This window comes from Lacerta agilis, chromosome 1 (assembly GCF_009819535.1).
Source record: "Lacerta agilis isolate rLacAgi1 chromosome 1, rLacAgi1.pri, whole genome shotgun sequence".
In the NCBI taxonomy this organism is placed as follows: domain Eukaryota; kingdom Metazoa; phylum Chordata; class Lepidosauria; order Squamata; family Lacertidae; genus Lacerta; species Lacerta agilis.
This window is the reverse complement of record NC_046312.1, coordinates 126,718,463-126,741,440: the sequence shown is the minus strand read 5'-3', so window position 1 is coordinate 126,741,440 and position 22,978 is coordinate 126,718,463. Positions and strand designations below refer to the sequence as shown.

Here is a 22,978-nt window from a genome sequence, read left to right as displayed (position 1 = left end):
CTTTGTCCTCCTGGATCTCATGCCAGCTTTGGGAGAGTCTTGTTGCGCTAAAGTACATCGGCTATTGGGTCAGTGATGCTGACCCAAATGTAATGCTCCCACCAAATGTAAACATTGGAGACCTGAGTGTGTTTGTTAATGAATGTTACGTTGCATGTTTTTTGTACATGCGGAATCAATAAAATTGCCAGAAAAGGTGATACACAAAACCTAAATACAGTTATAACGTAAGTACTCTTAATGGAACATAAAAATTCACTTTCAGGCAGTAATTCACATTCAATAATCTTTTTCCAGTGTAATAATCATAATACTCACTGAATTGCAAAGTTCATTAATTTGAAAAACCATCTCTAGAGCAGCATATTTATGTTAGATTTAAAAGATTTTAATAAGCAGCATTATTATCACAGTGGCATAAATACTATATCTCAAGTGGGCTAGGCAGGTTTCACAAAATCATTTGTATCTTCCTTTTGCTAACCTGCTCATTTAACTAGAGATAATAAGTCCCAAGCCTTTACCCGCTCTCTGTTATTTGCCTCTTTTTAACATTTCCAAAATCTAACAAATGTCATATTGGCTGTATACAGAATTGGCATTTGAATACAGTACTGTAAGATACAAAATGCTTCAATTCTGGTTTTAATTTTACATATTTCATTTATAATATCTGTAATACTATATTTTCCACAGTTTTCTTTTCTTTCACATAGCTGCAACATGTGGATAAACCCCCCTTTGTTTTTAAAGCAATACCAACATTTATATTCTGTATGTTAATATATATGTGTGTGTGTGTGTGTGTGTGTGCATTTCATTTCATCGTGTACAGCACCATTGGTAAACCATTTTATAACAACATACAAGTGTTTTGTGTCTTTATTAATCTTCAAATTATTGCTTCCAATTTTTAGTATTTTTGTAACAGATCAGTGCAAATCAACAATGTCTGCAAAGGTTCCCTTCTCTCTCTCTCTCTCTCTCTCTCTCTCTCTCTCTCTCTCTCTCTCTCTCTCTGGATTCTGTAATTTTGAGATTTGTCATGTTGTCTTTGCAAATTTATTGTGTCTGATGGGGCTGACACTTGACAATTTTCTTTCTTGTTTACTTTAAAAAATAATAGTAGCAGCTGACAAATAGATGGGGCATTTATTGCAGCTTATTGATCCTAGCCATCTGGAGAACCATAACATTACATTTGTTTTATAGCCTCACCTGTATTTCAGAATGTGCAACTGTGCCATTGAAGTCATATGTAAGCTTTTTGCCAGTACTTTATGATTAAATTATTATTCAACATGTATATAATTGGGCTCAGTTCTTGCTATTAATCAGGGATTTCTGCCCAAAGGAATACAGTTTCCTCATGGCACATATAGGCACCATTTCGGCCTTTTTATAGATTTTTACAATAACATGCAAAAGGAACTGCATGTCGAGCACTTTGAGCAGACAGGAAAAGAGCTGTATTAAAGAGTCTCCACTTAAGTACTGATTTTTAAAACGGAATAATATAATTGAAATATGGGTTGTTCTCATGTTCCATCCATGGAGACATGGATTGTGTGAATGATGCTACTAGGGCAATTTTCATGTCGCCTCATGTTCCTTGCATGATTTTCATGCTACCCCAATGCTGGACCCTTAGCCACCCTGTCTGTAGAGGGTGCGGTCATGAGACTAGAGGTGCGTTGGCAAGCTTTTCAATATGTGGCCTTGAAGACAAAACTCTGGCTATGGCTTAAACTATGTTTTAACCCGGTGGGCATGGCCCCCTTGATACTGAGGGATGACTTCCAATCATTGTGGGGAAAATAGACTTTAAACGAAGTACAGACCTGCGGACTGTCCCATCTCTTCCTGGAGGCTATGACATTCAGTCAAGCCAAAGTTGTGATCTCTCAGAGACTGAGGGACATTGCTAGACAAGAGGATATTGCCCTTGTGAAACCTGGGATGTTTTTGGGGAATCAGATATTCCAGATTTCACCAGCCCCTTATCTGGCGGAAATCCACTATGTGGAATACCACAGACTCCTCACAGCCGCTATGTTAAATGTTCTGGAATCGGGGGTTTTGTGGGGAAGATACAGGGGAGTTTCATATGCCCAGAGATCCTGTCCCTGTGCCCAGGGAGCGGTTGAGTCAACTGAACATATCCTTTTGACCTGCCCATTTTATGCAGATCTTAGACAAAAACTTATAGCTCCACTCCTAGGCCAATTTAGCCTAGTAGGCAGAGAAAGACGATTTTGTTTTTGTTGAACAATTTCACTGGTACCACAACTTTCTTAGTGGCCAAATTTCTTTTTTTGGCCCTTAAACGCCGTAAGGTTAAAATTGACAGTATTGACATGGGTCTAAAATATGTATAATCTACTTCTCATTGTATGTTTTAGTGTTAAGCTCCTTGAGATGTTTAGATGTTTTAATTTTTGTATAGATAATGATTGTGTACTGACTGACGGTCAAATAAATTTTATTGATTGATTGACCCTTAGCCACAATTGGCCAGAATGAGTCAGGTGATATTCCCTGACCCCTGTAGAAGCTTTCAGTACAAATTTACTTGCTGGTCTGAGAATTTAGGAGACACGCCCGGACTGTATATAGAATTGACTTTGCTTGGTATTCCTTGTCCTCATGAACAAGGTCTGACAACATCCCAAGCATGTGAGGTTGGGTTATCATAGTTTCAAAATCTCATTTTTCAAGCTGTGCACTGTACCTACTCTTGGATCAAAGCTGAATTTCTGATAGAGCACAAATTAAGTGCAGGAGGATAGCAAGGAAAAATAAGCAATTCTTCTCTACTGCCTGCCTCCTCACCTTTCTGAATTAATTGTAGCATGCCCCATAGTGACCGGCCAGGTAGCCCATAAGCCAAAATGTATAATTTTGAGACAATATCCAACTAAAAGGAGAAAACTTTGGAGAAAACTAACAGTTCTTCAGTTCTGTGCATCTAGTTTCCATCCTCATTCCTCTGCCCTGCACAAAAAAAAGATACAGAAATGAACAATGAGAGAGAGTCTCTCATGGTCATACTTTGCCCCTAAAAATGTGTTGGGAAAGCTTGTTTTCATTCTTAGGATTGTTATATTTTATTAATTTGAACACTGTTCATTTCAGTACTTTGTAGCAATTATCTGATTGATTTTTTCCCTTAAACTCAAAAGTGTTGCAGTTAATTTTTAAAAATTTTATGATAAAGCCGAAAGGGTCCTGAAGATCACTTTAATCTATTCCATTTCGTGCCTTCAGAGAGGATCTTCAGTTTTGTACCCCATAGCCACACGCTGCATAAAATCCACCATATCCAGGTGACCAAGTGTGGACCAAGTAGAGAACAAAGAGGAAAAACCTGAGCACTTCAAATAATACAGTAATTCAGTAAAAACAGAGGCGTGTTCTGTTTTCCCTTTTAAACCAACACTGTTACTTTCTGGCTTATGGTCCTATGCATAGTTGCTCCTAAATCTCACTGCTTTGTCTGGAATTTCTGTGAAAGCAACTGTGTGCAGGAAGATTAGCGTATACTATGGGTTTTTATTTTGTTTTGTTACTTTGTTCTAAGCACTGAGAAAAAAAAATGGGCTCGTTTTGCTGTTTAATTGTAGCAGCTGACAAATGACTGTTTCAGTTGAACATCTGGAAAGCCACGCTCTTTTAATTCATTTTACAGTCCCACCTGTGTCTTAAAATGTACAGCTGTGTAATTATGAGTAAGCACCAAGAGTTTAGTAGAGTTGGTAATTTTGGATGACTTTGGAACAGTCTTTTTTGGGTGCACATAAGACTTATATAACATCTAAAGCTGAGTTTTCCAAATTGTGTGTTGCGACATGTTAGTGTGTCGGCTGCAGCGTACACAGGTAGGTGTGTCACACGAAGGCTCCCAGCATTCCTCCCAGGCCTGGAAAGGGGTTAGTTTAACCTGCAGTTTGCTAGTAAAAAACTGAATTGCTGTGTCGCGAAATGATGCATGTCTAAAAAGCGTGTCACCGACATGAAAAGTTTGGAAAGCTCTGATCTAAACACTTGAGTATCCCTTTTCCTTAGGCTCCCCCTTTTATTTCTTTGTTACTCTTACATCTTCCCTTTTTGCTCTAATGGAGAGCCAATCCGATTCAAAATAAATTTGTTCAATAGATCCAGACAGCTTCCAAGGGGCTTGCGGAGTGAAAGTCATCCTGCTTTTACTAGGAACACTGCAATTATGGCTTTCCAGGGCCCAGCAAAATTGTTGACTTAGGAGAATTGAATTCGATTTCCAACTTGGTCATGAAATTCATTGTATAACTTCAGCAGGCTATGGCCTTTGGGCTGGTATGGATGTACCAACACTTTCCAGGATATCTGACCAGGATAACAACAACAACAATTTATTTTTTATTATTTATACCATGCCCATCTGGCTGGGTTTCCCCAGCCACTCTGGGCGGCTTCCAACAGAATGTTAAAATACAATAATCTATTAAACATTGAAAGCTTCCCTAAACAGGGCTGCTTTCAGATGTCTCCTAAAAGTCTGGTAGTTGGTTTTCTCTTTGACATCTGGTGGGAGGGTGTTCCACAGGGCGGGTGCCACTACCGAGAAGGCCCTCTGCCTGGTTCCCTGTAACTTGGCTTCTCGCAGTGAGGGAACCGCCAGAAGGCCCTCGGCACTGGACCTCAGTGTCCGGGCTGAATGATGGGGGTGGAGACGCTCCTTCAAGTATACTGGGCCGAGGCCGTTTAGGGCTTTAAAGGTCAGCACCAACACTTTGAATTGTGCTCGGAAACATACTGGGAGCCAATGTAGGTCTTTCAAGACCAGTGTTATGTGGACTTGGCGGCCGCTCCCAGTCACCAGTCTAGCTGCCGCATACCAGACTGGTTCAACTGGTTCCAGACTGAGAGGTTGGGCATTTGCCCAAATCCTAAACCCAGCAGAGGTCCGCTAGACTACCGCAGCTTCCCTTTCCACTTTACACAGAGTATCTGACTAGCCTTTCCCATCTTTCCCGTGTTAGAAGATCCTGTTGAGGCCCCCAGATTCCCAGAGCCAGCACTGCAGGTATTGTGCCCTAGTGATGATTCACATAAGCACAGTGCTCCGTTATTGTTTTTAACCTGACACACATACAAGTTGCTGCCAAGTAGTGCTTCCTGTTGGTTTAGGTATTACTACTTCCACACAGCTGTGAAAAGCCATTGAATGTCTTAATATGGTGAATGGCCTTTCAGCACCTCATCCTATTAAATAACAGTAGCCTTTCTTGCAGGATCGTGGAGTTTGAGTAAAATAAGGAAAGGCATCTGAGCTGACATTGGGGAGTGGGCAGGGTGGTAATAAAAAGTAAATAGTCTTTCTCAGTTGTCTGGTTAGTTTCAAGGGTGGAATGCCTCAAAACCTATAGGAGCCTCTTATTTTGCATTCACATAGAAACATTTATGGGCAGATACTAGTATCGGAGGACGGACACGAGCTGAATTAAAACAGCCCTCCAGCCCAAATCCCTTTCTAGTGCAAGAACAGTATACAGTTCTGGTAATGAGAGAGCTTTGATCAAGCATATTCTGTACTCTATCCAGGCTTTGCCAGTGAGGTTAGATTAGGTTCTGCAGAATCTGCTATTCATATGCACACTTAAAGTCAGTCTCTCTCTCTCTCTCTCTCTCTCTCTCTCTCTGTGTGTGTGTGTGTGTGTGTGTGTTTTCAGTATGTTCTGTAGAAGCTTCCAGTAATTGAATCTAGGTTAGCTGAATATCTGAATTCAGTTTTTACCACCCCCGTAGCCTCTGTGTCTTCATAACGGTATATTGAATAGCATTTCAAGCATCCCGATAGCCTTCCAAGTGCTATCCAAGCGCCCAGTAATACAGATGCATAAAGATGTCCCTTGAGCCATTTGGGTAAATTAGGTTGTATTACAACCTCAGAACACTTTAGCCTAACTAGTATAACACCGCTGAGGAGATAGTATTGATTGCCTGTGAGCATTTAGAAGTTTTATTAGAGGCTGAGCTAAGCTTAATGGATTTCCCCACCCCCACCCCTTTTCTAGGTATCAAAGCAAGCCAAAGAGTTCCTGGAATATGTGTATGAAGAGCCCCTGATTGACATCCAGCAGGAAAACCCGATGCTGTATAGACACGTTGAGCCACTGACAACGGTGGTCCGTCTGAGACAGCAGCTGAAATCCCTCCGAGCCTATTTGTTCAGCTGCAGAGCAGCAGTGGCCGAAGACCTGCGAAGGAGGTAGGAAGAAGGGGTATCAGGCAAGGACAAGCTTCCTCGGGGCTCCCCTCCCCTGTTTGTCTGTCTCTCACTTCCTCTTCTCGGTTCCCATGACCTAGCAATTAAAAGTGCTGCCCGTTGTGTCTGCCTACCCGTTGTAACTGGATACTTCCAATGCAACTAGATGGTCCACGGCCTTAAAATATCTCTGATTCACCAGCACTACTCTTGCGGATATTGGGATGAGAGTGGCTCCGCAAACTGACAGCCTTACAGGAGGAATGGTTTTCTGTGCAGCCGGTGTAAGCTTAGCAGTCATTGCATGCCAATTAGAGAGCAATGGAATATGCAGGCTTTGGAACAAGTTACATACATACAAGGCATATGGAACTGACTCGCTGTGTCAGATCATTAATCCAACTAGTCTCACATGGCGTATTCTGACCTTCCTGTAATTCTCCAGGTTCGCAGTCTTTCCCTGCCCTGCCACATGAGATCCTTTGCAACTCTAGATGCCTGGGATTGAGCCTGGCAATGCCTTCATGCAGAGCATGTGCTCTGAACACCGAGCTGCGCCAAAACGCCACACTTTGAGCACATTAACATGGCTGTTGTTTTGGCTACTGCTGCTACTGCTGGAAGAGTTCCCACTCAGCTGGGGTTTGTGCATTTGCAGAGGCATTTCAGTGATGAGTCTGGAATATAATTGCCACTGGGCGATCCAGCAATAGCTCCAAGCATCCCAGGGGAACTGCATTTAAAGTCCTGTGGTTTGGAGTCACCTACTGCCCGACTTTTCCTCCCCCATCCATCATCACCGAGGTCAGTGCCTCAGGCAGAGCAAGGAACAGGGTAAGGCCTGCTGCTGAAATGGTGCCCTTCCCCTCCTCTGAATTGAACACAGCTTACAAGGCCTAAGAAGGAGGGCAGGGAAGCCCAGACTTGTATCCACACAACAAACCCAGAAGCTATTTGTTTTGTTTGTCTCGTAGAGTTCACTGGAAATAATTAAGAGCCAAGGATGCCAGAAACTGGAACTGTACCTTGGTTCTGTCTCTTGGTCACACTGTGGTGTGCCAGAATGTTGGGAGGTGGGGCAGAACACAATAATGTAGATTTTCTTTCATATAAATAGATGATTCCCTGCTATCCTCCCAAAATTGTGCCCTGTTGCAGGGCAGGTGAAGAAAGACAATTGACACCTGCTTGTTTTGCCAGTAATGAAAGGGAAGTGATCTTTGCCATTCAGGAGATAACCTATGTCAGTGCCTTGGTTCAAAATGTCAAGAACAGCTAAGGGAAGTCGTGAGTGTCAGCAAAGTGGGAGGTGCTGGTAGCCACATTCCTGTTTTAAGTGTGTGTGGCGGGGACTGAATGAAGCATTTTCTTTCTTTTAAATAAAAGATCTGCAACTTTGTAAGGAGGGCGCATGTAATGCTTTACAAATTATTGCCTTGCCCTTACACACACATCCACAAGCAACATTATCTTCTGCTTTTTTTCTCTCTCCTTCATTTGTAACGCTGGTAATAGTGCCTCCTTCAATTAGTATGAAGGCAGGATGGCTTATGGAGGGTGCAGTTCAGGAAAAGGTGTCGGAGAAAGAAATTACTGCTTTTGATTAACACCAAAGCAAAAGAAAAAAAAGGAATGTTCTGATTAAAATAAAGAGGCAGGGAGGGCTGAACCAAGTCAATGAAGAGAGTCGGAGAAAAGAGATCAAAGGAAACAAAGAGAGAAAAGCAACAGGGCCCGGAGACATGGGGCAAAGAGGGGAAGGTGAGGATGCCGGCTGAGGATGAAGAGCCGGAGCTGATGGGGAAAGGTGATGGAAAAGGGGCCCGGAGAAGCTGTGAAGAGGCATTCAGGAGAGCACAGGAACAAAAGCAAACCTGAGAAAATAAGAACCGCTGGGAGCTACAAAGTGCCCAAACAAAGGAGGATTAGAGATGGAGGAAGAAGCAGTCGCGTGGACATAGTGCCGGAGGCAGGGAGGGTAAAGTTGGGGTGTGGTTTCCGTGGGCTTCCGAGAACTAAAAATATCAAATTGTTATCAACGTTGGGGGGAAAGTAGCATTGCAGCAAAGCCTGTTGGGGTAAGATGTGGTAGGCACATGGAATGATGCTGCCAATAAAATCAGCGGGAAGAAAGAAATATTTTTAAAGGTTTCAAATGGGCTAAATTAAAAGGGGTTTGGGTAACAGAACATAGCTTAATTTTATCTCATGGTCAGGTCAGCTTGGATTAACCTACCGGTAGGACTATAAAATCATATTGGTAGCCACAATTCTCTGAACAGTCTGTGATGCCCTGAAACCTCATAACAACTCTCATCATGAGGATACACCCTTGTCCCTTTCTCCATCTTTTTGTTCATGGTGCGGGCCTCACTGTGTGTGTGTGTGTGTGTGTGTGTGGTTTTTTTTTAACCTCTTTATTGCATATGGGTTTTTGGTGTGTGTGTGTGTGCAAGATTTTATCACACTTCCCAGTTTCTTATTCTGTGAATGAAAACCTTGCCAGTGATTATCCACTATGTTATTTCCTATTTTCTAACCCTTATTGTAACACAGTCGCCATTTCTACAGAACGTGAGGTAATCTAGGAGTTTGTTTTTTCATGCTTAAATTATTACCCACCCCGTTCCCATTTATTCTTCGTTTCAGTTATGTGAAAAAGCAGCAGCTCTGAGAACACCATCTTGAAGTCCTGTCAGTATGGTATAAACAAGCTGAAACGAAACTGTTAATAGGTCCGTCCAGAGAGAACTAAGAGCGGACTGATTAATCACGATGGCACCCTGTTGCTTTTACAGCATGGATAGCCTTTCTTCTGAGGGAAAGAGAAGAGTCTGCTCCTGTTTTTCTTCTGGTTTTCATTACTATCCATGCTTGTGTGTTAAAACGCACAAGGGTATTTCTCATAATAATAATAATAATAATAATAATAATAATAATAATAATAATAATTTGATTTGTATACTACCGCTCATCCAAAGATCCCAGGGCAGTTCACAACAGAAAATGTGGGGAAATGGCTGCCAAATCTGTGTGTTGGAGTTGCAGTTTCTTTCTGAAGCAACTATAGCCTAACATGTTGGACAACAAAAAGACGTTTTGGAGTTCTCTGTTCTTCCCTTTGAACAAAGAAGTATTTACGTTGCTGATAAATCACTTTTCTTGATGATTCCCTGGTGTTTGTTGCATCGGCTATTTAAATAAAGGCTAAGATTATTACAGTGCAGAGGCCATTTCTGAGAAACAGAAGTGCTTTGGGGGAAAAGTGGATAGCTTGAGTTTGAGTGAGTCCTGCTGCATTGTCACAGTCAGTAACATCCGACCCTAGAGAGACCATGGCTTAGCTTTATCCAGTACAACAGAGCTATCTAGAAGCATTGTACCATTTCTGGGGGCCCTTTGGCCCTCAGTGGGCCTTTTCTCTCAATAGTTCCTCCAAGAAAACTGGCACAACATTGCGGTGGCAACAGTAGGAGCAAAGTGGAAGTGTTAGCTAGCAGTAACAGCAGAGCTATGTGATTCTCCTTCATGTCATGGCAACTTGGAGCTACCACCAGAAGTGGTCTCTCTCATAGTAGCTCCAAAAGAGTTCATATTTAAGATTTCCTACTTAATGATGCAATCACAGGTGGTTTTTCAAAATGTTTTTATTTTGCTTTTCATACCCAAAGTTGTAATAAACAGAAAAACAACCAACCAACCAAGATTTGCGTTATTGACTAATGGTTAAGAGGGAGATAGATGGTGAAAGATGAGAGATTACAACACAATTAATACCACAAATCAAGTATATCTGGCCAAAATAAGGAACATGAGTCTGAAGTGGTATTTGCTTTTAATATAATAATAATAAGAATATATTTATACCCTGCCCATCTGGCTGGGTTTCCCCAGCCACTCTGGGCAGCTCCCAACAGAATCTTAAAAACACGATAAAACATCATAAATTAAAAACTTCCCTAAATAGCAGGGTTTTTTTTTTTGTTTTTTTGTAATTTTATTTTAGCTATTGTGATTTATGTGGAATATGTTCATTTTAATTGTGTATTTTTAAAATGTTTTAATTGTTTATGACTACTTTTGCTATGTAGAATGCTGAAAGCCACCTTGAGCAATGGTTTGTACTGTGGAAAAGCGGGTACACATAAAATTATGAATGTATGTAATTGATTTGCTATGGTGAGTTGGTTTCTCAGCCAGAGCAGTTTTCCAGGTCCTACCAAACCATCCTTGGCCTTCAAGTCTCTCCATCTCAGCCACAGGACTTTTTCCACACAACAGCATTCCACTCACCAGTATTTCCTGCCCTGCATGCATGCACAAACATGTTACATGGATTGGTAATAACGTCATAGGTGGATTTATTTTATGCGACACAAGCACCGTATATAGGCAAGCTGACTGGCTTTCCTACACAGACCACTGAACTGCTCACTTGGACTCTGGGGTTTCACAAACTTGCAGGCCTGTCCATGTTGAAAATTTGCATAAGGTGTTTTCAAGTTCATACTCTCCACAGGAGCAGCTCCTGGAAATCTGTCGCCCCAAATTTCCAAAACTTCAGATTTTGAAAGAATAGGTGACATTAAAATCATGGGACTCTAGAAATGCTGTATTTGTTGCAGGACTGGCGTAACACAGCTTTCCAAAAACCCATTTTAAATGGCATGTAGAATTTCTTCTAAGAAGCCTGCTAAAATTGCTGCGTGACAAAGGAGATAATGGCATTGATCATATTTTAGAAGAGATATTAGAAAACACTGGACATTAGAAAATGACAAATGCCCCCTTTCTTTTACGAGAGATTTCCTTTTTTAAAAATCCCACTGAGATTCAAAATTGTTTTCACTTGCAGAAGCATTGCTTGGAAAATTGGCTCTACCTGTGTCCAGCATATATTTATCACTTTAGGAAAAGCTTGCAGCAATCTTTTAAAGTGCACCTGCAGGAACAGCAACTGCCTCTGTGGCAAAGTAGATGAAAGGTTAGCCTTTTAAACACTTCCTGCCCAGATATAAAGAAACAAGATCGCTAATAGATGTTTCTGAACAACCAATTATATTCTGAATTGCAAATATTCAAAATGTAAAACAATTGTTGTTGTTCAGTCGTGTCCGACTCTTCATGACCCCATGGACCAGAGCACGCCAGGCACGCCTATCCTTCACTGCCTCTTGCAGTTTGGCCAAACTCATGTTAGTAGCTTCGAGAACACTGTCCAACCATCTCATCCTCTGTCATCCCCTTCTCCTTGTGCCCTCCATCTTTCCCAACATCAGGGTCTTTTCCAGGGAGTCTTCCCTTCTCATGAGGTGGCCAAAGTACTGGAGCCTCAACTTCAGGATCTGTCCTTCTAGTGAGCACTCAGGGCTGATTTCTTTAAGAATGGATAGGTTTGGTCTTCTTGCAGTCCATGGGACTCTCAAGAGTCTCCTCCAGCACCATAATTCAAAAGCATCAATTCTTCGGCGATCAGCCTTCTTTATGGTCCAGCTCTCACTTCCGTACATTACCACTGGGAAAACAATACTACAGTATAATAGATAAATGAATGAATGAATGATGGAGCCAATCCAGAACAAAATAAACCAGCTCAGTATAAATCTTATTAGCCAAGTGCATAGGTTTCTACTTCACCTTCACTTAACTTATAGCTCTGAGGGCCTTCTGGCGAATTCATCACTGCGAAAAGTGGGGTTCCAGGGAACCAGGCAGAAGGCCTTCTTGGTAGTGGTGTGTGCCTTCCCACCAGATATCATACAGATAAGCAACTATATGACTTTTAGGAGACATCTGAAGGCAGCCAGGCGTAGGGAAGTTTTTAATGTTGTTGTTTTATTGTGTTCTTATATTTTGATGGAAGCTGCCCAGAGTGGCTGGGGCAAGCCATTCAGATGGGTGGCATATAAACATGATGATGAAGCAGTTCTGTGTTATAACTACTTTGCTTTCTGGATTCACTTGGTTGACATTGACATTTCATTTTTGTGTGGACCTCTTCTTTAGATTATTTGCTTTTTTGCCAGAACGTTTAATAAAATAATTTTATTTTATTTTTTTTGAAAGCAAGAACAAGTAAGCTACACAGAAAAGGCTTCCAGCAGCCACATCTTAAGAGCCTTTTGGTCATTTTAGGATGCAATTCATCGGCACAGCCTGGTGCTTCTTTTTCACTCTAAAGTTGTTTGTCTGGTGAGCGGGGCAGGGGAAGCAGCTGGGCAGCTCTGTTTTAGTTGTCTGGCATTGAAACAAAATCAGAGTTTGCACTGCTGCAGGACAATCCAGTCTATAGGACTGAACAGTCAGATTTTTTAAAAAAAGATCTGGGCTTAAATCTACTGTAGACATAAACTTTTAAAAGCGGGTAGATCAACAGCAGCGCTATTTGTTCCCGAAAGAGAGAGGCACTTGACCAAACTGTGCATACAGTAGTACCTTGGTTCTTTAACGCCTTAGTACTCGTACGTTTTGGCTCCCAAACGCTGAAAACCTGGAAGTGTTCCAGTTTTCAAACTTTTTTTGGAAGCCGAACGTCTGACATGGTTTCCACTTGAGTGCAAGAAGCTGCCGCAGCCAAACGGAAGCTGCGACTTGGTTTTCGAATAGTTTTGGGAGTTGAACGGACTTCCGGAACGGATTACGTTTGAGAACCAAGGTGTGACTGTACTTGAATCTTTTTCTTAAATATCCTCCTAAGAACAATTGCTTGATTTATGCCCACCTGCCTTGATTTCATTGAGCTGCAGACTGTGAACTTCAGAATTTACTCTGCTCTTATCACATTTGTACTTTGGCTTTTCGCATAGGTCTTGGCCAGGTCTGTTTGCAGTTGTTTTAGCCTAGCTGTCAGGGTGCTTAATTCAGTGCAGAAAAATTACTCTGAGCGGATGACAAATCATCTCTTAAATGCCTTCGGACAGTATTTATTGTTAACAAAAGGACATAGCTACAAACCCTGCAACTTCGCCCTAAATGCAGAAAACAAAGCCTTATCTTTGGTTCTGTTTACAGTCAAAAAGTCACAGATAACCTTTTGTTTGTGCAGATACATCCCCGATAAGGCTGAGAGCCAAGGATGGATGAAATGTCTGGTTCTATCTTGCACAATTGTTATGCTTCAAACTAATTGCCAGTGAAAAAGAAATGGAAATGCACGAGAAACTGCCCACGGTGCCCAAGTTCCTTACTTAGATGTAATGTTTCCAATCCCTCCATGAACCAACAGGCAAAAGCCTACATTTCTATTTCTGTCACTTCTTATTGTTTGATTGAGCTATTTTCTGTCCACACCAGTGGACAGATTGTGATGGGATGTGTCTGGAATTCAGAGTATATATTCCCACCACCAAACCTCCTTCGGAGAAGGGAAAAGCTCTCTGTCTGTTTAAAGGTTGTGTGGTTGTGGGTTTGGGCACACACCCCTTTCCAACAGCTGTAATGTGGTCTTCAGGTTCTCCACACCTGCCCTAAGTAAACAAACCAACGTCCTTAACCCTGAAGTCTTGGAATTACTGAAACAGCTTTGGCTTGCACCAATTTTTATTGTTGTTCTTAATGTATTGGTGTTGCATGTCAAGGACCATATCCCTCCCCTGGGGAAATAAGACACAAGACACCATATGTAAGGTTCAAATGGGAAATAAATGGCCACAACTTTATTGGTTACGGATGTTGAGCGGTATTGGCTTAGGCATTGGATCGGCCGACTATATCAGACTCCAGTATGACGTGCTGGCAGTCCGGGAAGGGTTAACCACAGATGGGTGAGCCCCTGCTGCTGCACATCAGCTAGGGACTCACCCTGCGATCACCGGCATGGGGCGTGCCTGGGGCCCTCACCTTCCACGGCTCCGGACAGTGGCCACGCCCCTCCGGACTCCTTTATCGAAGTACCCTTCAGCCTTTTGGGGGGAGGTGATGGCCAGTCCCCCCCCACCTTTCCAACCTACCCTAAGATCCAATGCCTAACCCGCCAAACCAAAGTTGTGACGAATTGCTACGAGGTAGGCGAAAACCACCAGGCGGAGCCAATTTGCCAAGTGGGAAAATTCCTACCAGGCCCCTTAACGGCGACCAACCGTAGTCCATAGCAGCGTCAAATCCTACCTAAACTAAAGGGAGGGTGGGCAGGGAAACGCGACGAGAGGAGCGGAAAGGGCAAGAGACCGAGCCCTGGATGCGCCCTGCTTAAGTGCAGCAGGCACGCCCAAAGCGACCGCACCAGTTGGCCGGCCGCCTGGGCACCGCACCCAGGGCTCGGCCAATTAGTGCCAGGGGATGACCCCATCCCCTGTGCACGTGCAGGGCTCGTGTTACCTGCCTGCAACCCCCCCTCCTTATGGGCGGAAGGGGCATTGCCTTCCATTGTTGTTGCTGAGAATATTGCATCCCACTGACGTTTCACCTTTAGGCTGCAGTTATATACACACTGTGAGTAAGTCATATTGAACTCAGTGGGGCTTACGTCTGAGTAAAGGATTGCCATGCCCATCTGCACCTTTTTATTATTATTATTGTTACGTATTTATTGAATTTCTATCCTGCCCTTCCTCCCAAAGGAACCCAGAGGCACAACCTCTCCCAGCCCACCTGCTTGCTCCCTGCTGCGGTGATTTTTGTTTCAGTCTTCTTTTATATTTCTCAAAGCGTTTCAAAAATCTGTGCCAAAGTTGCAGCAAAGGAGGTGTATTTGTTTAAGCGTGCTAGTTGTGCTTCTTCTAAACCAAACTGTTTTGCAATGCAGTTTTTTTTTCAAGATCTAAACCGATTTCTCAATGTGAATAAACGACAATGTTTGTCAGTGCTTCTTCAAATAAAATATTGCGCTGAACTGGATGTTCTGGCTGAATTGACCTCCATCTGACCGTGCGCATGTTCACAAGGTTGCCTTTAAAACACTCAGACCCTGGATGCAACTGGTTCCATCCATTAGGCACATGATCTTAGTGCCACTGAGTGCCTTATGCTCTCTTTGATTTTGATGAGGAGAGCTTCTTAATGCACTTGGAGTGCTGTCATCAGAAGTAGGCTTCGGCTATTCTGCTGCTTCCTTCCATTGTAAATGAACAAGACCTGTTTCTGCAGTAATAGGAATTTTGTTTAAAATAAAAAGTCAACAAAATTGGGCAGACCTTATTTTTAAGGCTTCTTCCCTGTCCCAGTTTCCATGACAGTGGGAATAAGTGTGCTTTTCTTACGGTTACTCACTTAATGGTATTGTGCTTTGTTGCTTCCAATATGTGTTTGTTGCATTTCATCCTTGATAGAGCGATTTCTTATGGAACCAAAAAGGTGGGATATCTTTTGACGTCTCTGCCAATGTTATTTTGAGAAGCTGCTTTCATAGCATATTTGCCCAAAACATACGTGTGTGTGTGTGTGTGTGTGTGTGTGTGTGTGTGTTATATTTGAACAATATTTCCAACTCTCCTTTCCTGGGTATGATTGATAGATTGAGACATAACTACTTTTGAATACCGGTCTGGAATGTTTTTCTTATCAAGAAGTACATTGTACTTATTTTTGCAGTGGTAAAAAACGTAGGATGAACTTTTATGTCTGAGTAGCAGTTTACAATCATAAAGTGACTCATATGTCCCTCACAAAATTTAATACCTGTCAGTTTAACGTTATTAACATTGTTAGAGAACCATGTCTTGTCAAGAAACTATTCAGAGAAAAAGGAAGCAAAACCAACAGGCGCAGTGCTATTTTTCTAGAAAAAGAGGTGCCCAAACTCACCATGAATGCCCCCTGTTCTATAATAATAATAATAATAATAATAATAATAATAATAATAATAATAATAATAATAATTTATTTATACCCCGCCCATCTGGCTGGGTCTCCCCGGCCACTCTGGGCGGCCTCCAACAAATATTAAAATACAATACAAAGTCACAAATTAAAAACTTATAATGGCAATGGTGCCCACCTGAGAGGGGCCAGAACTGAATTCCTGCTGGGGGGGAAAGCCCTGCATGTGGGCATATACAAAACTACAGATCTGTTAAGATTCCACTGTTACTCCCAAATTTAAAATGAGATCATTTGGTTTTTAGTTTAAAGCTGTGTGGAATTTTGTGAACGGGTAAAAATCTTTAACACCCAGCACTAAAAACAACAACAACAACAACCAGTCTCTTAAGTTGGTTCAATTTTTGTGCCAGTATTTCTCCAAACTTTGGGATAAAATGGGAATGGCAGAGTTCTAGGAAGATGATGCTGGAACCACCTGTAGAGGCATTCTTTTCCTCTGCGGTCTTCATACTGTGGCCTGTGATCATACTGTGTGTCAACCAGTTTCAAAGAAGACCTTTCTTGGTGGGGCTACCTTTGAAGGTGACCCGGAAACTGCAATTAATCCAGAATGCGGCAACTAGACTGGTGACTGGGAGTGGCCGCCGGGACCACATAACACCGGTCCTGAGAGATCTGCATTGGCTCCCAGTGCGCTTCCGAGCACAATTCAAAGTGTTGGTGCTGACCTTTAAAGCCCTAAACGGCCTCGGTCCTGTATACCTGAAGGAGCGTCTCCACCCCCATCATTTCAGCCCGGACACTGAGATCCAGCGCCGAGGGCCTTCTGTCGGTTCCCTCACTGCGAGAAGCAAAACTACAGGGAACCAGGCAGAGGGCCTTCTCGGTAGTGGCGCCCGCCCTGTGGAACGCCCTCCCATCACAGGTCAGGGAAATAAACAACTACCTGACATTCAGGAAAAAACCTGAAGGCAGCCCTTTTTAGGGAAGTTTTTAATGTTTGATATTTTTGTATTTGATTTCTGTTGGAAGCCGCCCAGAGTGGCTGGGGAAATCCAGCCAGATGGGCGGGGTACAAATAATAAATATTATTATTATTATTATTATTGGTGAGAAGGAAATGGTAGGCCTGCAGGAAATGCTATGGTCAGTGAAAGTAATGCAGATTCTCTAAATACTGTTTTAAAACATTGGGATGACAATGGAAGGGTATTTTCTTTTTCTCGTGGAGGTTGAAGAATTCAGTGTTTTTTAATATCGTCTTATAAGAAGTTTCTGTATGTGATATTGTACTCTGAAGATTATACAAATACTCACTTTTTATTCTTGTCTTTTCGCCAAGAATTTTCCCCAGAGAGTATCTTCTTCAGCAGATCCACCTGTATTCCCTGGCAGACCTACAGCAGGTAAATGACTTTTAGTTTGTCCAGAAGCTGAGCCTTATACATACTGTGAATACAGATTTTGTCAAGCTATGTCTTGGAGAGCATTTCCAGACCAAGAAGCCTTCCTAAAAGGTAACTCAGAGAAATGCCTTAGCCATAGGTTGCTTATCTATAATCAGTATATCAATGATGATGATTTATTGCCATTAATTCAGTTAATGGCAAATGAGCTGATACCTTTTATGTCCTTAAATAAAGCCTACATGGATGTAAAGATACAGGGCAAAGGAGCTTGAACATTTTGTTAGAAGCTCATGAATGAGAGCCGATATAAGTGGTTAAGGGGTTATATGTGAGCCAAGAGGGCCCCAGTTGAAATCTGACTTAATCTATGAATTCCATAAATTACCTTAAATGGGCCACGATTCTGTCAGGCTCAGTACACCACCTGTAAATTAGAGATTTAAAATACCAGTCAACCTTACATTGCTGTCGTAAAGATTTCTGAGACCATATGTGTGAACTGATTTTGAATGTTCCAAAAGCATTACATAAAATGCTGAATAATCATTAAATGCTGTTGAGCGCCTGTGTCACGGAAGTGACTTGCCTCCTGGCGGAGTTGTGAGATAGGAGCAAGCAAACCGTTTCAAGGGAAAAGCCAGAGAGCAGAGGTCTTCATGATGCTTTTTGTAAGTGCCTCGTTCTTCAGATAATCAAACTACAAGTGGCCTAAACTTGGGGTGTCAGTCTCCCCAGTTGTCAGTTTCGTAATCTCCAATGCCTTGCAAGCTGTTTAGCGCCAAGTATTGATAGCGGACTTTCAAGAAGCGATCAGTAGCTTATCAAACTTTCCTTGGGAGGGGAGTTGGCAGTAAGGGGATGGAGGCTTGCAAGAGTCATACTGCACACATTTATTTAGCTGCTACTCTTGACAGATTTCTTTGTCCTGTTATACATTTACATTATTTCCTTCCCTTTCTGCACCCCCAACCTTTCATCATGTAATTCAATTACTGTTGTGGCTCGGGTGCGTTAAATTGGGTTCTGCTTTTAATCTGGCTGGATCCTTATTATCAGCCCAGAAAGCCTCTCTCTCACTCTCTCCTTCCCCCTCCTCAATTTCCTTTCTTCTTAAGTGAGAAAACAGGCCATGCAATTTCAGTCAAAATGGTGAAATGATAAGGTTGGAAGAAGATCAGGACCCTTTATGTGCTCTTAGTGACGCCCTAGCCAGATCCTTGTGTGACATTCTTGATTTGATTTTTAAATTTATTTATCTAACATCCATGGGACCCAAATCAGTGTACATGTGGTTCCCAGGAAGTCTCACACCCAGGCACCGATCAGCCCTAGACCTGCTTACCTTGAGCAAAATGCCTCATGTTTCTCGAAACAATATCCCTGGAAGAAAATATGTTTGAATGGATTCTATTAGGAAAGAAGTGTATCCAGGCACTGTGGCCATCTGCAAGGGATTCCCACGTGGCAGGGTTAATGTTGCCAGCCTTTATGTCATGTTTGCAGACACCTGTATAACTCAGAGTTGGTCTGCCAATAGGCACATAATGCACATAAATTTAGGTTGCAGTCCAAACCCGCTTACCTTGAAGAAAGCCCCATTTAACTCAGTGCGACCAGCTTCTGAGTGGGCTTGTCCAGGATTGCACTGCTAATAAATGATAAACCGTGTTTACTAAGGAGTAAGTCACATTGAGTTGAATCGGGCTTACTCCCAGGTAATAGTAACGCTGCTTTCCATGCGTTTGCACCTGTTGAACCTGTGTTGAACAAACCTTGTATTAGCTGCACGCCACACATTGGTTCCATTTTAACACCAAGAAAACTAGCTTTCCCTTGTACGAGTGGAATTGTGTGAATGCGATATGCAAGGTGGCTTTAAAAGCTGCCGAATGAACAGGTGTTTTGCCCCAGGTGGTGGTTGTTGCAGTGCAATTATGGGACAATCGAAGATAAATCCACTCCGTAATAGCCTTTAATGCTCCCGTGCTCCATGAACAGAATAGTGTAGCACAAAAGGGAAGGTGTGAAGCAGGAGGAACATAATTCTGGTAAAGTTCTCAAGCTACTAGTAATGCCATTTATTCTTTTCATGATTTGGAAAGCACCGTGGGTGCAAATAAGAATGCCTCAGCGGGTCCGATCTTTAACCAAAGAAACAGCGGTTAGTCACACATAGGCTTTAATAAAAATAAATAAATGAAATAAAACAATTTCTCTTATCATGCTGCCTAGTGAGCACAACAGCTGATCCAGCTACACAGTCCCACTAAATTGCTTATGTGTACACTTAACCCTGCCCGCTGTTGCTTCTTTATTTTCCTACGTAAGCCTACAATGCGATGTGGGCACAGCTGCTGCCTCTACAGCAGAGGTAGCCAACACTATGACTTCCAGATGATGTTGGACTCTTAACTCCCATCGGCCCCGACCAGCCTAGCCAACGGCTAGGGATGCGATGCTGGGAATTGTAGTTCAGCAGCTTCTGCAGGGCGCCACATTGGCTACCTCTGCTCTACAGGCTCCAGTTGCCTTGCCTCTGGCCTAGCAGCAGAACCTTGCGGAGTGGGGAGGAAACCACCAGAGCAGCAGGCGGCAGAGTCAAGGAAGCAAGCCCGGGTGCTACTGAACCCTGCTTTCTTTTCATCCAAGGCCTCTGCTAAGGGTGCGGCTCCCCTCCAGCCAGATAGGAGGAAAGCGCTGCCACGAGGCGGGCCAGTCCTTAATTGGCATTTGGTGTAGCTTTAATCCTTTTGAGACCGTAAACTAAATATTGTGAGAAGGCAACAAGCCCAGAAAAGCAATCTTGCATAATCAGGTCTTTGCTCTAATGCACAATTGTGAGAGGCCTGGCCGTTTGCGTAATATTTTAAGCTACGGTTGGTTTAGCCCATAGGAGCGGGCCAGGTGCCAAACATTCCTTATCTCGTTTTATCCTTGCAACACTTCTTTTGTGCAGTTAAGCGAGGGTGCTATATAGTCACTTGCTCCGACCAGTGTTGTGGTTCAGGTGGGAAACTGAAGGTGAACTTCCCATATCCAGGCCCAACATTTTATCTGTTATCATCATCATCTGTTATGTTTAGCCTGGAGAAGAGAAGGTTAAGGGGTGATATGATAGCCATGTTCAAATATATAAAAGGATGTCATCTAGAGGAGGGTGAAAGGTTGTTTTCTGCTGCTCCAGAGAAGCGGACACGGGGCAATGGATTCAAACTACAAGAAAGAAGATTCCACCTAAACATTAGGAAGAACTTCCTGACAGTAAGAGCTGTTCGGCAGTGGAATTTGCTGCCAAGGAGTGTGGTGGAGTCTCCTTCTTTGGAGGTCTTTAAGCAGAGGCTGGACAGCCACCTGTCAGGAATGCTTTGATGGTGTTTCCTGCTTGGCAGGGGGTTGGACTGGATGGCCCTTGTGGTCTCTTCCAACTCTATGATTCTATGATTCTATCATCATCATCAATTGAATTTGAACGCTGCCCTTCATCTGCAGATCCCCAGGCAGTTCACAAGGTAAAATCACAACATGAAAATCACAAAATACATAGTAAAAATAATACCAACAACAAACCAATAATCCCCCCCCTCCCACAGCACAATTAAAAGGGCATAGGATGTCGATCAAGAGGGAATGTTTTTGCCCGGCACCTAAAGAAGTATAATGAAGGCACCAGCTGAACCTCCCTGGGGAGAGCAACAGGTGTTGTCACCCTCCAGACCTCTCGTGGAGGAGGCACACAAAGAACAGCCTCAGAGGATGATCTCGGGGTCCAGGTAGGTTCATATGTAGAGAGGCAGTCCTTGAGGTATTGTGGTCCTGAGCCATTTAAGGCTTTATAGGTCAAAACCAGCACAGAATTGGATCTGGAGACTAATTGGTAGCCAGAGCAGTCAGGCCAGGATCAGTGTAATATGCTCAGGCCATCTCGCCCCGGGGAGAAACCATGCCGTCCAATTCTGCACTAGCAGAAGTTTCTGAACTGTCTTCAACTCTAATGTAGTTATATGACGCATTGCAGAAGGATACCGTGGTTATCCGAAACTGCTGAGAGGTCAAGGAGAACAGGGACAACATACCCTCTGTTTCTCTCCCGTTACAGGTCATACAGAGCAACTAAAGCAGTTTCTGTGCCAAAATCAGGCCTAAACCCCAAATGAAATGGATCTAGAAAATTACACCACCATGCTGTAAAAGTGGTGGACGAAGAAAGAGCTCGAAACATTGCTGGTGTTTTTAAAACTAAACTTTTGTGTCTTAATGTTTTCACTCTTGACACTGCCCACAGGTGGAGGAGGGTCCTCTACGGTCTTTGGCTGTGCATTGCACATTGCCCAGTCTTTCCATTTCCCTCTTTTGCTAAATTCTATATACACGAAGAGTCGGACACGACTGAACGACTGAACAACAACAACAACAACAACATATACACCACACTATTCTGTCACCTACAGCCGCTGTTTCCAGTTCCAGTCTGGAAAAAGTGCGGTAGGCTACCGTAATCCATGCTTCTCCTTTTTCCTAGACTTAGCAAAAACACCAACGCTGTGGCTGCTTAACCTCCCCGTAGCAGAACTTGCTGCATTCCTTAGGAAGCAAATCACACATGTTTTCAAATCTGAAAGTCCCAGAATGTCAAAAGAAGTTAACAAGCCAACCAGTATTTCCAAGAGAGCCCTTTCTTAATAAAAGCTAACTTCAAGGAAATAATTCAGATTGTGAACGGACGGTTGAAATTACAGCCTCTGTGTTGACTTACAAAGAATCTTATCGTCAATATGATGATAATGATTAACATGCTGATTTACAAGGGTGGGGTCACAAGATATTTGCAGGCTCTGCACTGTCTTCCCAGTGGCAACAGCACCTTGGTATGTAGGCTTTGTCGCCTCTTTAGCTTCAATTATTAACCCTAACCTGCAGCCTCACAAAATACAATGCTCCCTCGTTAAAATTAAAGAGGGTAAATGCAGGCTTAACCTCCCTTTGTTGAACTCCACTTGCCTTTTCCTGGAGATACCCAGCTCAAGGTTAGCTGCCTTGAAGTATCGGTGAGCTAGCAAATCAGGCTGGGTAAAATGACCAAACATTGTGAAACTTTATATTTTACCTACTAATATTCTTCTACTCTTTCTTTCTTTCTTTCTTTTTTGGCTTGTGCATTTCTCTTTAAATGGCAGGCCTTGAACAGACCTTTGGGGGGCTTTTTTTTAAGGTTCCATAATTTTAAACATCATCATCATCATTTTATCTGTATGCCGCCTTTCCATAGTTAAAACATTACTCAAGGTGGCTTACAACATGACAAGATTTAAATAATTACCAACGTAACAAAAGTCATAAGCAATAAATAAAACACATCAAAAACTACACAACCAAATGGAAAACTATTTCCACATACCGGTAAATCATAAAATCTAAAACTAAGAATACAGCTTTAATATCAATCACAATTTAAAATGACATAGATAAAAAAATAAAAGCAATTCGAAAAACAAAAACTGAGCCCTCTCTGCCCAGATGGAAGGAGGCAGGCAAGGCCCTTCAGGCCCTCAGCAGCAGGTGATATCGT

General features: G+C 42.6%; 1 protein-coding gene across 1 annotated transcript in view; it reads left to right on the top strand.

Annotated features, from left to right (window-relative positions):
* The window catches only part of PLEKHM3 (pleckstrin homology domain containing M3), a 64,895-nt gene that overhangs the window by 25,153 nt on the left and 16,764 nt on the right, over nucleotides 1-22,978 (top strand). Inside the window, exons 4-5 of the mRNA XM_033170275.1 lie at nucleotides 6,054-6,247; nucleotides 17,346-17,409. Coding sequence (XP_033026166.1) covers nucleotides 6,054-6,247; nucleotides 17,346-17,409 — 258 coding nt within the window. The remainder of the gene's footprint in view (nucleotides 1-6,053; nucleotides 6,248-17,345; nucleotides 17,410-22,978) is intronic.